The 13,293-nt window shown below is 49.6% G+C and overlaps 1 protein-coding gene across 1 annotated transcript in view; it reads right to left on the bottom strand.

The window, feature by feature from the left end:
- The window catches only part of LOC148542856 (angiopoietin-2-like), a 124,789-nt gene extending 111,699 nt beyond the window's left edge, over positions 1 to 13,090 (bottom strand). The window contains exon 1 of the mRNA XM_088460354.1: positions 12,672 to 13,090. Coding sequence (XP_088316480.1) covers positions 12,672 to 12,980 — 309 coding nt within the window. The 5' untranslated portion in view covers positions 12,981 to 13,090. The remainder of the gene's footprint in view (positions 1 to 12,671) is intronic.
- Positions 13,091 to 13,293: the final 203 nt, after the last annotated feature.

Below are 13,293 nucleotides of genomic sequence, written 5' to 3'. Positions count from 1 at the left end.
ATCATTTATATTGACCCGAATATCTGACCGTGTGTACGCACCATATGACGCAATGTGATGCGACTAGGATGCACCAGCAGACTGTGCTGATTAATTTGATATGCGACACTTGTATATCTGTGTGCACCTGAGTCTGTATATGAAGCACAACGTAGCCTACAACGTAATCATTGGCTGTGACACGTAGCATTTCACATGCAGATACACCCGTAGTCGCACACAGAATATAGGCATGTCACGTAACATTTTAATCAGCTGAAGCTGCTTGAACATCCTATTGCGAATAAGACACATATGAAGGTAAAAAGTTGCAAGTAAAGACGCTTGGCGCTACCGAGTCACACCATGGCATGGCGCGACTAGAAGGACTGTTTAACGCACAAGGGCGTAAGATGTATGTGGACACATCTGTATAATCTTCCTGAAACTAGTTTTCAAAAGTAGGCAAGTATTATTTTAATACATATTATCACAACTGCTTGGAAAACGAAGGCACAATTAATGCATACTTGCTGACATTCTGGCTGCCCCGAGGGGAGTGACCATGCGATCCCTTCATCATGGCCCCAATATCAAGATTATCGCCGGAGACGGGACCATGATGACGCTATTATATGCATTTTTCTTGCACGCTTCTTTGGAGCAACATGTGCTCAATACTCAGTGGTGTAGTGAGGGTGGTTCCAGTGGAGCATGAGCTCCGGGTGCCAAATGGGTACCCAAATTCACGGGGTGCTGCACAGTGTGATGGACGCCTGTTAGTTTTCTCTCGATTTGTTTGCTCTATATCCTAATTAAGTTACAGATCTGAGATCCGTTTCTACATTTCATGCTCCATCAAGATGCCCAGATTGCCCCCCTCCAACCCCCCTAGTCTGTGAACACCTTCTGCCACCTCTCCTTTCCTGTCAGATTGATTACAGTCACTTCTCACCTCTTTTATTCCCTCCCCTATCTACCATGGGATCTGCTCTTTGCCCCTGTCCACTCCTTTCTTATTGGCTTCTGTCACCACCCCTCTCTGATTAACTCTTTGCCCTCCCCTCTCCTTTCTTATTGACTTCTGTCACCATCCCTCTCTATTCGACTCTTTGCCCCTCTCCTCTCATTTCTTATTGACTTCTGTCACCACCCACCCGCGCACGCAGGTGGGGGTCCGAGTACCTAGAAACCCCCCCTGGCCGCCGATTTATTGCAGCTGACCAGTGCTCGAAGATCACTTCACTTCGGCATCTGGCAGCTGGCAACATAACTGTCCCCTTTAAATCTGGCCGGTTGCGCAAGCCAATTACAGCTCGCGGACCGGCAGCCAATCGGGCGGCCGTGTAGCCGCCCCTAATTGGCTGTCAGTCCGCGCGGCCAGCACCATATTCAATATACTGCAGGGAACCCAGATGGAGAGGGAGCACAGCTCAGCGCTGCAGGCGATCAGGTGAGTGATGCGGGGCCATGATGTGTGTAACTGTGTTCACACCGAGGAGGGAAGGGGGCTGTGTGGAGGAGGCAAGGGGGCTGTTTGGTGGAGGGAAGGGGGCTGAGTGGTGGAGGGAAGGGGGCTGTGTGGAGGAGGGAAGGGGGCTGTTTGGTGGAGGGAAGGGGGCTGAGTGGTGGAGGGAAGGGGGCTGCGTGGAGGAGGGAAGGGAGCTGTTTGGTGGAGGGAAGGGGGCTGAGTGGTGGAGGGAAGGGGACTGCATGGAGGAAGGAAGGGGGCTGTATGTGCTCAGATGGAGGAGGGAAGGGGGCTGTATGGAGGAGGGAAGGGGACTGGTGTGTGCATAGATGGAGGAGGGAAAGGGGATGAGTGTGTACAGATAGAGGAGGGAAGGGGGCTATATGGAGGAGGGAAGGGGACTGGTATGTGTACAGATCGAGGAGGGAAGGGGGCTGTTTGTGTACAGATAGAGGAGGGAAGGGGCTGTATGGAGGAGGGAAGGGGACTGGTATGTGTACAGATGGAGGAGGGAAGGGGACTGTGTGTGTACAGATGGAGTAGGAAAGGGGGCTGTGTGTGTACAGATGGAACAGGGAAGGGGGATGTGTGTGTACAGATAGAGGAGGGAAGGGGGCTATATGGAGGAGGGAAGGGGACTGGTATGTGTACAGATGGAGGAGGGAAAAGGGCTGTGTGTATACAGATAGAGGAGGGAAGGGGGCTATATGGAGGAGGGAAGGGGACTGGTATGTGTACAGATGGAGGAGGGAAGGGGGCTATATGGAGGAGGGAAGGGGACTGGTATGTGTACAGATGGAGGAGGGAAGGGGGCTGTGTGTGTACAGATAGAGGAGGGAAGGGGGCTGTATGGAGGAGGGAAGGGGACTGGTATGTGTACAGAAGGAGGAGGGAAGGGGACTGTGTGTGTACAGATGGAGTAGGGAAGGGGGCTGTGTGTGTACAGATGGAGCAGGGAAGGGGGATGTGTGTGTACAGATAGAGGAGGGAAGGGGGCTGTGTGGAGGAGGGAAGGGGGCTGTATGTGCTTAGATGGAGGAGGGAAGGGGGCTGTATGGAGGAGGGAAGGGGACTGTTGTGTGCACAGTTGGAGGAGGGAAAGGGGCTGTGTGTGTACAGATGGAGCAGGGAAGGGGGCTGTGTGTGTACAGATAGAGGAGGGAAGGGGTGTATATGGAGGAGGGAAGGGGGCTGGTATGTGTACAGATGGAGGAGGGAAGGGGGCTGTGTGTGTACAGATAGAGGAGGGAAGGGGGCTATATGGAGGAGGGAAGGGGACTGGTATGTGTACAGATCGAGGAGGGAAGGGGGCTGTTTGTGTACAGATAGAGGAGGGAAGGGGCTGTATGGAGGAGGGAAGGGGACTGGTATGTGTACAGATGGAGGAGGGAAGGGGACTGTGTGTGTACAGATGGAGTAGGAAAGGGGGCTGTGTGTGTACAGATGGAACAGGGAAGGGGGATGTTTGTGTACAGATAGAGGAGGGAAGGGGGCTATATGGAGGAGGGAAGGGGACTGGTATGTGTACAGATGGAGGAGGGAAAAGGGCTGTGTGTATACAGATAGAGGAGGGAAGGGGGCTATATGGAGGAGGGAAGGGGACTGGTATGTGTACAGATGGAGGAGGGAAGGGGGCTATATGGAGGAGGGAAGGGGACTGGTATGTGTACAGATGGAGGAGGGAAGGGGGCTGTGTGTGTACAGATAGAGGAGGGAAGGGGGCTGTATGGAGGAGGGAAGGGGACTGGTATGTGTACAGAAGGAGGAGGGAAGGGGACTGTGTGTGTACAGATGGAGTAGGGAAGGGGGCTGTGTGTGTACAGATGGAGCAGGGAAGGGGGATGTGTGTGTACAGATAGAGGAGGGAAGGGGGCTGTATGTGCTTAGATGGAGGAGGGAAGGGGGCTGTATGGAGGAGGGAAGGGGACTGTTGTGTGCACAGTTGGAGGAGGGAAAGGGGCTGTGTGTGTACAGATGGAGCAGGGAAGGGGGCTGTGTGTGTACAGATAGAGGAGGGAAGGGGTGTATATGGAGGAGGGAAGGGGGCTGGTATGTGTACAGATGGAGGAGGGAAGGGGGCTGTGTGTGTACAGATAGAGGAGGGAAGGGGGCTGTATGGAGGAGGGAAGGGGGCTGGTATGTGTACAGATGGAGGAGGGAAGGGGACTGTGTGTGTACAGATGGAGTAGGGAAGGGGGCTGTGTGTGTACAGATGGAGCAGGGAAGGGGGATGTGTGTGTACAGATAGAGGAGGGAAGGGGGCTGTATGGAGGAGGGAAGGGGACTGGTATGTGTACAGATGGAGTAGGGAAAGGGGCTGTGTGTGTACAGATGGAGCAGGGAAGGGGGCTGTGTGTGTGTACAGATAGAGGAGGGAAGGGGGCTATATGGAGGAGGGAAGGGGACTGGTATGTGTACAGATGGAGGAGGGAAGGGGGCTGTGTGTGTACAGATAGAGGAGGGAAGGGGTCTGTATGGAGGAGGGAAGAGGACTGGTATGTGTACAGATGGAGGAGGGAAGGGGACTGGTATGTGTACAGATGGAAGAGGGAAGGGGGCTGTGTGTGTACAGATAGAGGAGGGAAGGGGGCTGTATGGAGGAGGGAAGGGGACTGGTATGTGTACAGATGGAGAAGGGAAGGGGACTGTGTGTGTACAGATGGAGTAGGGAAGGGGGCTGTGTATGTACAGATGGAGCAGGGAAGGGGGATGTGTGTGTACAGATAGAGGAGGGAAGGGGGATGTGTGTGTACAGATAGAGGAGGGAAGGGGGCTGCGTGGAGGAGGGAAGGGGGCTGTATGTGCTTAGATGGAGGAGGGAAGGGGGCTGTATGGAGGAGGGAAGGGGACTGTTGTGTGCACAGTTGGAGGAGGGAAAGGGGCTGTGTGTGTACAGATGGAGCAGGGAAGGGGGCTGTGTGTGTACAGATAGAGGAGGGAAGGGGGGTATATGGAGGAGGGAAGGGGGCTGGTATGTGTACAGATGGAGGAGGGAAGGGGGCTGTGTGTGTACAGATAGAGGAGGGAAGGGGGCTGTATGGAGGAGGGAAGGGGGCTGGTATGTTTACAGATGGAGGAGGGAAGGGGACTGTGTGTGTACAGATGGAGTAGGGAAGGGGGCTGTGTGTGTACAGATGGAGCAGGGAAGGGGGATGTGTGTGTACAGATAGAGGAGGGAAGGGGGCTGTATGGAGGAGGGAAGGGGACTGGTATGTGTACAGATGGAGTAGGGAAAGGGGCTGTGTGTGTACAGATGGAGCAGGGAAGGGGGCTGTGTATGTACAGATAGAGGAGGGAAGGGGGCTATATGGAGGAGGGAAGGGGACTGGTATGTGTACAGATGGAGGAGGGAAGGGGGCTGTGTGTGTACAGATAGAGGAGGGAAGGGGGCTGTATGGAGGAGGGAAGAGGAGTGGTATGTGTACAGATGGAGGAGGGAAGGGGGCTATATGGAGGAGGGAAGGGGACTGGTATGTGGACAGATGGAGGAGGGAAGGGGGCTGTGTGTGTACAGATAGAGGGAAGGGGGCTGTATGGAGGAGGGAAGGGGACTGGTATGTGTACAGATGGAGAAGGGAAGGGGACTGTGTGTGTACAGATGGAGTAGGGAAGGGGGCTGTGTATGTACAGATGGAGATGTGTGTGTACAGATAGAGGAGGGAAGGGGGCTGCGTGGAGGAGGGAAGGGGGCTGTATGTGCTCAGATAGAGGAGGGAAGGGGGCTGTATGGAGGAGGGAAGGGGACTGGTATGTGTACAGTAGGAGGAGGGAAGGGGACTGTGTGTGCACAGATGGAGTAGGGAAGGGGGCTGTGTGTGTACAGATGGAGCAGGGAAAGGGGCTGTGTGTGTACAGATGGAGCAGGGAAGGGGGCTGTGTGTGTACAGATAGAGGAGGGAAGGGGGCTATATGGAGGAGGGAAGGGGACTAGTATGTGTACAGATGGAGGAGGGAAGGGGGCTGTATGTGTACAGATAGAGGAGGGAAGGGGGCTGTATGGAGGAGGGAAGGGGACTGGTATGTGTACAGATGGAGGAGGGAAGGGGACTGTGTGTGTACAGATGGAGTAGGGAAGGGGGCTGTGTGTGTACAGATGGAGCAGGGAAGTGGGATGTGTGTGTACAGATAGAGGAGGGAAGGGGGCTGTATGGAGGAGGGAAGGGGACTGGTATGTGTACAGATGGAGGAGGGAAGGGGACTGGTATGTGTACAGATAGAGGAGGGAAGGGGGCTATATGGAGGAGGGAAGGGGACTGGTGTGTGCACAGATGGAGGAGGGAAGGGGGCTGTGTGTGTACAGATGGAGTAGGGAAGGGGGCTGTGTGTGTACAGATGGAGCAGGGAAGGGGGCTGTGTGTGTACAGATAGAGCAGGGAAGGGGGCTGTGTGTGTACATGCTTATTCTGGTCAGACATTTTGTCATTGGTCCTGTAACCAATTATTTGGAAACCCCCCATTCAAAGTCCTGCGTTTGCCACTGCCATCCCTCTCTGATCGACTCTTTTCCCCTCTCCTCTCCTTTTCTTATTTGCTTCTGTCACTGGCCCTCTCTGATTGGCTTTGCCCTTCCCCTCTCCTTTCTTATTGGCTTGTGTCACTTCCTCTCTCTGATCGGCACTTTCCTCTCCCCTCTCCTCTTTGATCCCCTCCCTCCTTCTCTCCTCATTCCTTCATTGTGCTTCAATGGACTTAAAAGTGACACATCTGAGGTAAAATCCTAAACTTCAATTATAAGGTCTAAGAGTTTAAAAAAAGTCAATGCTTTGCTATTTAAAGTAATGGAGGTGTTCTCAGATAAAAGTAGGAGCATAGCTGAGAAGGGAGCTTCGCATAGGACTTCCCACTCCAGTGAAAGCTGCTTGGGGCAGTAATTGCTGTAATAAGCTGTGTACCCTGTGGAATTTCACTCTAGCACATGTACTCTGTCAATTTAAGTTAAATGATCAGAATATATAATACAATCTCCTCTATTGACTAATAACAAAGATTCAAAGGAGATAAAAGTCAGATCCTAGGTGCTATATATAAATAAAGCAGTACCAAAGGAGCTACCCCGTAATGTGAATGCATCACTGAAACATTCTATCCCCCCAATGGGACCTCAATGCAAAGCATAATGCTGTCACTGTTGCTGTTTTTCACTTCACTTCCCCGCAGGCTGGCCATACCCCACTGGCACAGTTCAGTACTTGGGGAGGGCGCTATTGCATGCACTTTCTCCGGGCGCTATGGTTCCACACTACTCCTCTGCCAATACTCTGCATCACTCTTTATCTATAGATATTGATCCATATAACATTGAATTTATGGGGCACATTTATCATAATCTGCATTTTTAATGCAATGTGAAATATTTTTTCGTAAATTTGCAAATATCTTCACACATATTTACCAAAATGATCTTGCCAGGAGACAGACATGCAGTGAGGAGAACCTTTTCCCTCTCTGAAAAATTGTGCTAGTTAGTAACCCATAAGCTACTATAGGGTACCGCAATCTGACAGCTTCACAGCCCCTATAGAAACCTATGGGGGCTGTGGCTGCTGTTAAAACTGGAGAGGGACCATAGCAGGTATCGGAGATATCTCTCCATAGTACATCTGAATACTATGAGTTATGGTATAAGCCATTTTATTCAGTAGAGCCTCCTCTTATTATTTGGTCCATGTGAAGTAAGGACGTCTAGTTAGACGGGGAACTGGGAGTATATGGCTGTTGCTACACACAATTCAATTTATATGAGCATCACTGCATTCTATTGATTAATAACAATTTTGTTCCATTTCATCCTTTAAATGTTGACATAATATTATTTAAAACATTATTAAAAGCAAACATACAGATGTGTCCTCATTCAGCCAGCTAGCCGGATGGCACAAGACGTCTAGGTCGCGCCGATAGCGAGTTCCGCAGTTTTTAGCATCTTTTTTGCACAGTGGGCCTGATTCAGACTTGGGAATAGAGAGAGGGAATCGGTATGAAATACCGCCGGCCGCATGAGTAGAGTTCCCGGCAGCGGAAGCCCAACAGCACTGGAAATCCCGATCGTCGCTAAGGTAAGTATAAACTAACCTAACCACCTAACCCTCCTTAGGGGTGCCTAACTCTAACCTCCCCCCCAGGAGCCTAACCCTAATTTCCTCTCTAAGTGCCTAACCCTAACCCCCCCCTTCCCTGCTGCCTATACCTAAGTCCCCCCCGGGGGTGATGCCTAACCCTAAGTCCCCCCGGGAGTGCCTAACCCTAACCCTCCCTCCCCCTAGCCTAACCCTAACCCTCTCGGGGGGTGCCTAACCCTAAGTCCCCCCCGGGTGCCCTAAACCTAACCCTCCCCCCCGCGGCTGTCCGCTCGCGTCGCCCGGCATCCCTTCGATCAGGATGCCGGGCGCCGGTCTCCCGGCATCAGGGAAATGTCAGGCGTCTACATCTAGATGCCCGGCAATTCACCCTCGCTGGGATATGACAGTCGGGAAGTTTCCCGATTGTATACCAGAGAGAGATACAGTATATCACTCTATTCCCAAGTCTGAATCAGGCCCAGTGTCTTTTCCAACCCTCAGCCATACACTAACAGACTTGTAGTGTTCTGGGTACTTCATACTTGCCCTTTTCTCGCAATACTATAAATTTGCACATTGCTGTGTGGTGGGATGCATGGAGCGGCTCTTTCATATCGGTCCCCACTATCTTGCCTTTGTTCTCAGATTAGTGTGTTTTTTGTTATGCTATAGCACGCAAATCCACTAGTGGTGTACGAGTTATTCATACCTAGTGCTTTTACCCAGTGCGAAAAATACTAATTTTGCATATCGCGCCAAACAGGGCTATTTGCGGCAATTTCATGATAGGTGTATGTGGACACACCTGCCATGCATGCTTGTTGTGTACTTCTATTTTTGGGCAATTCCATGGTCGCAGACTAACATTAAGAGCACACATTTTGAACTATGATCTCAATAATCTAGTCTATAATTTTCAGGGACAAAACTAAAAGTGGTATGAGTTATTACTCCAAAGTATAGTGTAATATAAGATGAACCATAATGCATTGGTTCCAAATTAATATAGTGTAAGTTCAGGGCCATTAACGTTTTGGTGGTGGACAAACACACAAAAGACATCAACATTTATAGTGACACAACTTAATCAAAAGTATGTGAGCTAAGCATTACAATCAGCGGCAGCTCCTCCCTCCTCCCTCTCAGGTGCCGGGACCGGCGCAAGCACACTAGCGGTGGGGAGCCGCGCATGCCCATGCCACCAGCATCCAAAGGGCTGCATCGTCTGCAGCCCCTAGGAGCCGATTAGGGCTTGTGGAAAGGCAGACTAGCCGCTTCCTCCTGGAAGCCGCTCTCTGCTAATAGCAGCCAGGACTGGCAGTCCCGGGGGAGGAGACACCTCCTCCTGAGACTGCTTGTATATATGGCTGGCAGGTAGCGCTTCCAATAGGAAGCCACTGCCAGTCACACAGTGTAGCCAGTGCAGTCACGGATTGCACTGACTACACTGAGGTGGTGGATTTTACTGAGGGGGCGGCAGCGTCGCAGCCCCTAGGCAAAATCCGCCACTGGTTACAATTGAAGCAAATTTAATTCTATGATACACAGTACATGTTAGAGGTCATGTCAACATGTGGTTTTTGATTTAAATTAATTTAATTTGTTTTTATGTATTTGACAAAAAAGTATGGTCGCGGACTAACAAGGAAAGTGGTCGCGGACTAACAAATGAAAATCCATTTTAAACGTATATTGAAACAGCATTTCAACATTGTAATGGCTGCCATGGAGGATTGAAAATGAAATAAAATTATCTGCTGACACAGCGATTACAAACTTGAGTGAACCACTATCTCAGAAAAGAAAAAAGAATGTACACTTGAATAGATCTAGCATTACAAGAACATTTCTACATGAGATTATGAAAATATTGTAGAAATATGGATTGCTCTACTGTGCTGCATCTGTGAATGCTCCATAATTGTAGCATTCTCCTTTACCTATATTCAATATACAAAATGGCATGAAACCAGGTTCTTGCTAGAAGAGCCAGAGCTGCATGCATGCAAGTTCATGACTGGAATCTCTAGGCACAGTTCAATTCCCGACAGCAGCTGCCCGACAAAGGAGGAAATCCCGATCGTAAGTATTGTCTAGCCTAACCTAACCCCCCTAACCCTTACCCTCCTTAGGGGTGCCTAACCCTAACCTCCCCCCCTGTGCCTAACCCTAACCCCCCTCTAAGTGCCTAAACCTAACCCCCCCTTCCCCGCTGTCTAAACCTAAGTCCTCCGAGGGGGTGCCTAACCCTAAGTCCCCCCCGGGGGTGCCTAACTCTAACCCTCCCTCCCCCTAGCCTAACCCTAACCTCCCCGGGAGCCCTAAACCTAACCATCCCCCCAGCGGCTGTCTGCTGCGGTGCCCGGCATCCGCTCGATCGGGATGCCGGGCGCCGGTCTCCAGATGACGGGGAATTGACAGGCGCCTAGATTTAGACACCTGTCATTCGTCCCTAGTTGGGATAAAGCAGTCTGGAAGCCGGCGGTCGGCATTTAGACCATCAGGTTCCAGACTACATCCCCTAGGCACATTAGCAGGCACTGGCGGCAAACTGTAGCAGCCAATACTGGTGGGCAAGCCACCTGAACCGAGGCAACCTCACAGAGTAAGGACAGCCAGCCATAGAGAAACCAGATAAGTACATACTTGCCGACATTCAGCTTCCTCCTTCCGGGAGGGAGCTGAATGCCTGCATTCTGCGGGGGCGTGGCTGGGCTATGATGCTGTTTTGGGGGTGGGGCCAGGGGCGTGACCGCACAATCGCATTATCGTGGCCCCGCCTCTTCACAATGCCGAAAAAAGGCATTGTGAAGCAGGTGGCGGAGCCACGATGACGCGATTCATCGTGAATCGCGTCATCGGGCCCCCCCGATGCGGGGTTTTTTATTAATAGTCTGGGGGGTAGGCGGCAGCCGGGAGCCTTGCCTGCCTTTCCGGGGGTCGAGAGCGGCAACCGATATTCGGGAGGCTCCCGACCAAATCGGGAGGGTAGGCAAGCCTGGATAAGTAACATGGCACATGGGACCCATGGAATCGCTTTTACCCCCGCCACTGAATCTGTGTAATTGCTGCTTGAGCCAGTCGCCAATACCCCATACAAAAAAAAAATACTGGCTGACCTATCTATACCAAACAGAGGAAAAGCTACAGGAAAAGAGGAGGAGCTGCATTTTATACTGCCTAAGGCATTTTATCTAGCCCGTCACTACGTAAAAAAAGTTGAAAGAGGAGTGGGCTACTGAATAGACTTCCTGTTCTCCAGGGAGGATTCATGCCCTCTCCCAAGATGGCTGCTGTGATCACTACTGTGCAGGTGCAGGAGCCATCTTGTCTGTACAAGGTGGGAGATAGAAGTCTCCTACTTAGCTCCTATGAGATACCAGGTTAATACCTACATATAAGGCTGTCCAAACATCCCTGCACCGCTACCTGTTTACAGGATACCCTCACCGGCTGGTGAGCTGTATAGAACCTTGTTCCACTCCATTGCCAGTGTGCATGTAACAATGAGTACGGCTGTACCTACTATACTTTAATAAACCAACACCACCGATAAAGTAACTTGGCTGTTCATAGTTTGAATGATCCGCTGGTGTGTGCCTACATAACATGGCAATAACAACACCTGCACATACATAATTTCCAATCCTTAAATCTTCACAAACATGTGAAATCTTATTATAGGATTTTTTTTTCTCCAGCCCGCTTGCAAAGCTGTGGGTGACCACCCACAGCTTGTGCGAGCGGCCTGGAGTCCGTCACGATTATTGCGACCATCGGGCTTGCGACGAGACCCTGTGGTAGGGTCTTGGCTCCCGCAAGCCCGAGTGGACTTCCTGCTCTAATAGAGCAGGAAGTCCACTACTGACATCACTAGTGATGTCAGTAGGGCCGCCCACAAATGTCAGGCTGTGCGCTTGCGAGTGGGTCTGAATCAGGCCCTTAGCCCACAACCATGTGTTAGTCCACCACCATAAATTTTACTGAATGTGCTAACTTTTGAGTTGTTTCAAATATACCCAATTATTGGCCCATCTATATATTAAGAAAATTCTGAGTTCCAAGTTCCTAATCATAATAACTTTTATAAAAATAAAATATTAACATGGTCACGGACTAACATTTGGCACCATAGGTAGTTATAAAAGAAAGTATACATAACTATTTCAACTTCAAAAGTCTTAAAACAACATCCTAGCCTTCTTTACAGTGGCAACCATCTTTAAAATTGCAAAGCATAATGGGTATGCATCTTGTAAAGGAAATATGAATGTTTGAATATTCATGACATTTATTACACTGAACAGTCCAAACGCATGGCATTATTAAAATGCTTATAACGTTCATGAAATTAATATGTAAGGAAAAAGGAGACTAGTTTAGGAAACTAGAATAAATTGCGTTTCCAAAAATATATAACACTTCAGTATTCAATAAAATTTTTCATGTTGCATGTTTGTCCACCGTAATGTGGAATTGCCCTTTAGTACAATTTCAGTTTTATACATATAGATACAGAATCAATTAAGTGCAATGTTCTATTGAATCCAAGGAGGAGATGTTTCAAAACCTTAAAGAAATTGGAGAAATTGAACATATTAACCAATAATATTCTACCTATCGTTTTATAGAATATACTTGATAAATGATAGCTAGAAATTGATTGATTGCTATGGGTAACTGCTCCACATGTTCTCTTTAGAGAATTTTATACATCTCGCCCCTGCGCACATTACAGGTAATTACGGGAAGGAAAACCTTATCTTTGCTAACACCTCACTAGAATGCAAGCAAAAATGAACAAGGCTATCCTGCACGGTTACATGTATTATTGTGGCAGGTGAATTTCCACATTAGTAGCAATAAATATCGGTTGTGGCTAGATGCCCTTCACCAAATGGACCCTGACGTCATCAGTTACTATCCACATGGACACATAGTGGGAACAGAAACCTGCGGCCAGACACCATGTCCTTAGTGTGGCAAGCGAAACGAGCCAGCGTGGGTACAAATTTCTACTATTGGTGGACAGATGAGTCAGTTGAGACAAAATAACAGCGCTGTCAGGATATGGAACCACACTTCCGCCCTCACTGACGTCACGTCTGGGTCTTTAAGCTAAAGGGGATATAGGATCAACCATAAATATACCTGGCTCTTACCTTTTGCAGCCATTGTGTGTTGTTCTCCATGATGCTCTCCAGTTCTTGTATCTTCCTGCTGTGCCAGTGGTGTTCAGGCTGTGCCGGTTCATCCCTCTGCAGGGAATTGGATACCTGGTAATTAGCAGGAGGTTGGTAACAGTTATCTATTTCAGGGAGAAGAAAGGTGTAGCTGCAATGTCCATGCTGGACTTTGTGGTGCCGCTTTTCAGGGATGTCAATTCCTTTCAGGTGGGACCCCATAAATAAATGAAAGAAGTTCAGCATGAGGTAGCACTCAATCAAAAGCAGGGTCATGTTCCTTCTCATCCTGATATCTTTCCTAGTCCTACGTCTGTAGTGAACACTTGCCTTGTTTTTCAGCCTGATACATGTACTATGATCAGTACAGAGCACTGCTTAGTGCTGCTCACTTCTTGTATAGCTAATCCGCGTTGTACTGAGTCTGACAACTTCAGGAAGTTTTCTTTGCAAGCAGCCCCCTCTGGCCAAAATGTGTCTTTTTATCCCCTCCCACTGTGTGTACATCTAAAGTTGGAATACTTCTAAGGATGCTTTATCATTTAACCACTTCATTACCAGGCTAGTGTGAGTCATTCCATAGACCACATCTCCAGAGAAC

This window comes from Taudactylus pleione, unplaced genomic scaffold, assembly GCF_031769625.1.
Source record: "Taudactylus pleione unplaced genomic scaffold, aTauple2 ptg000007l, whole genome shotgun sequence".
Lineage (NCBI taxonomy): Eukaryota > Metazoa > Chordata > Amphibia > Anura > Myobatrachidae > Taudactylus > Taudactylus pleione.
The sequence above is the reverse complement of the archived record's forward strand: the minus strand, read 5'-3'. Positions and strand labels throughout refer to the sequence as shown.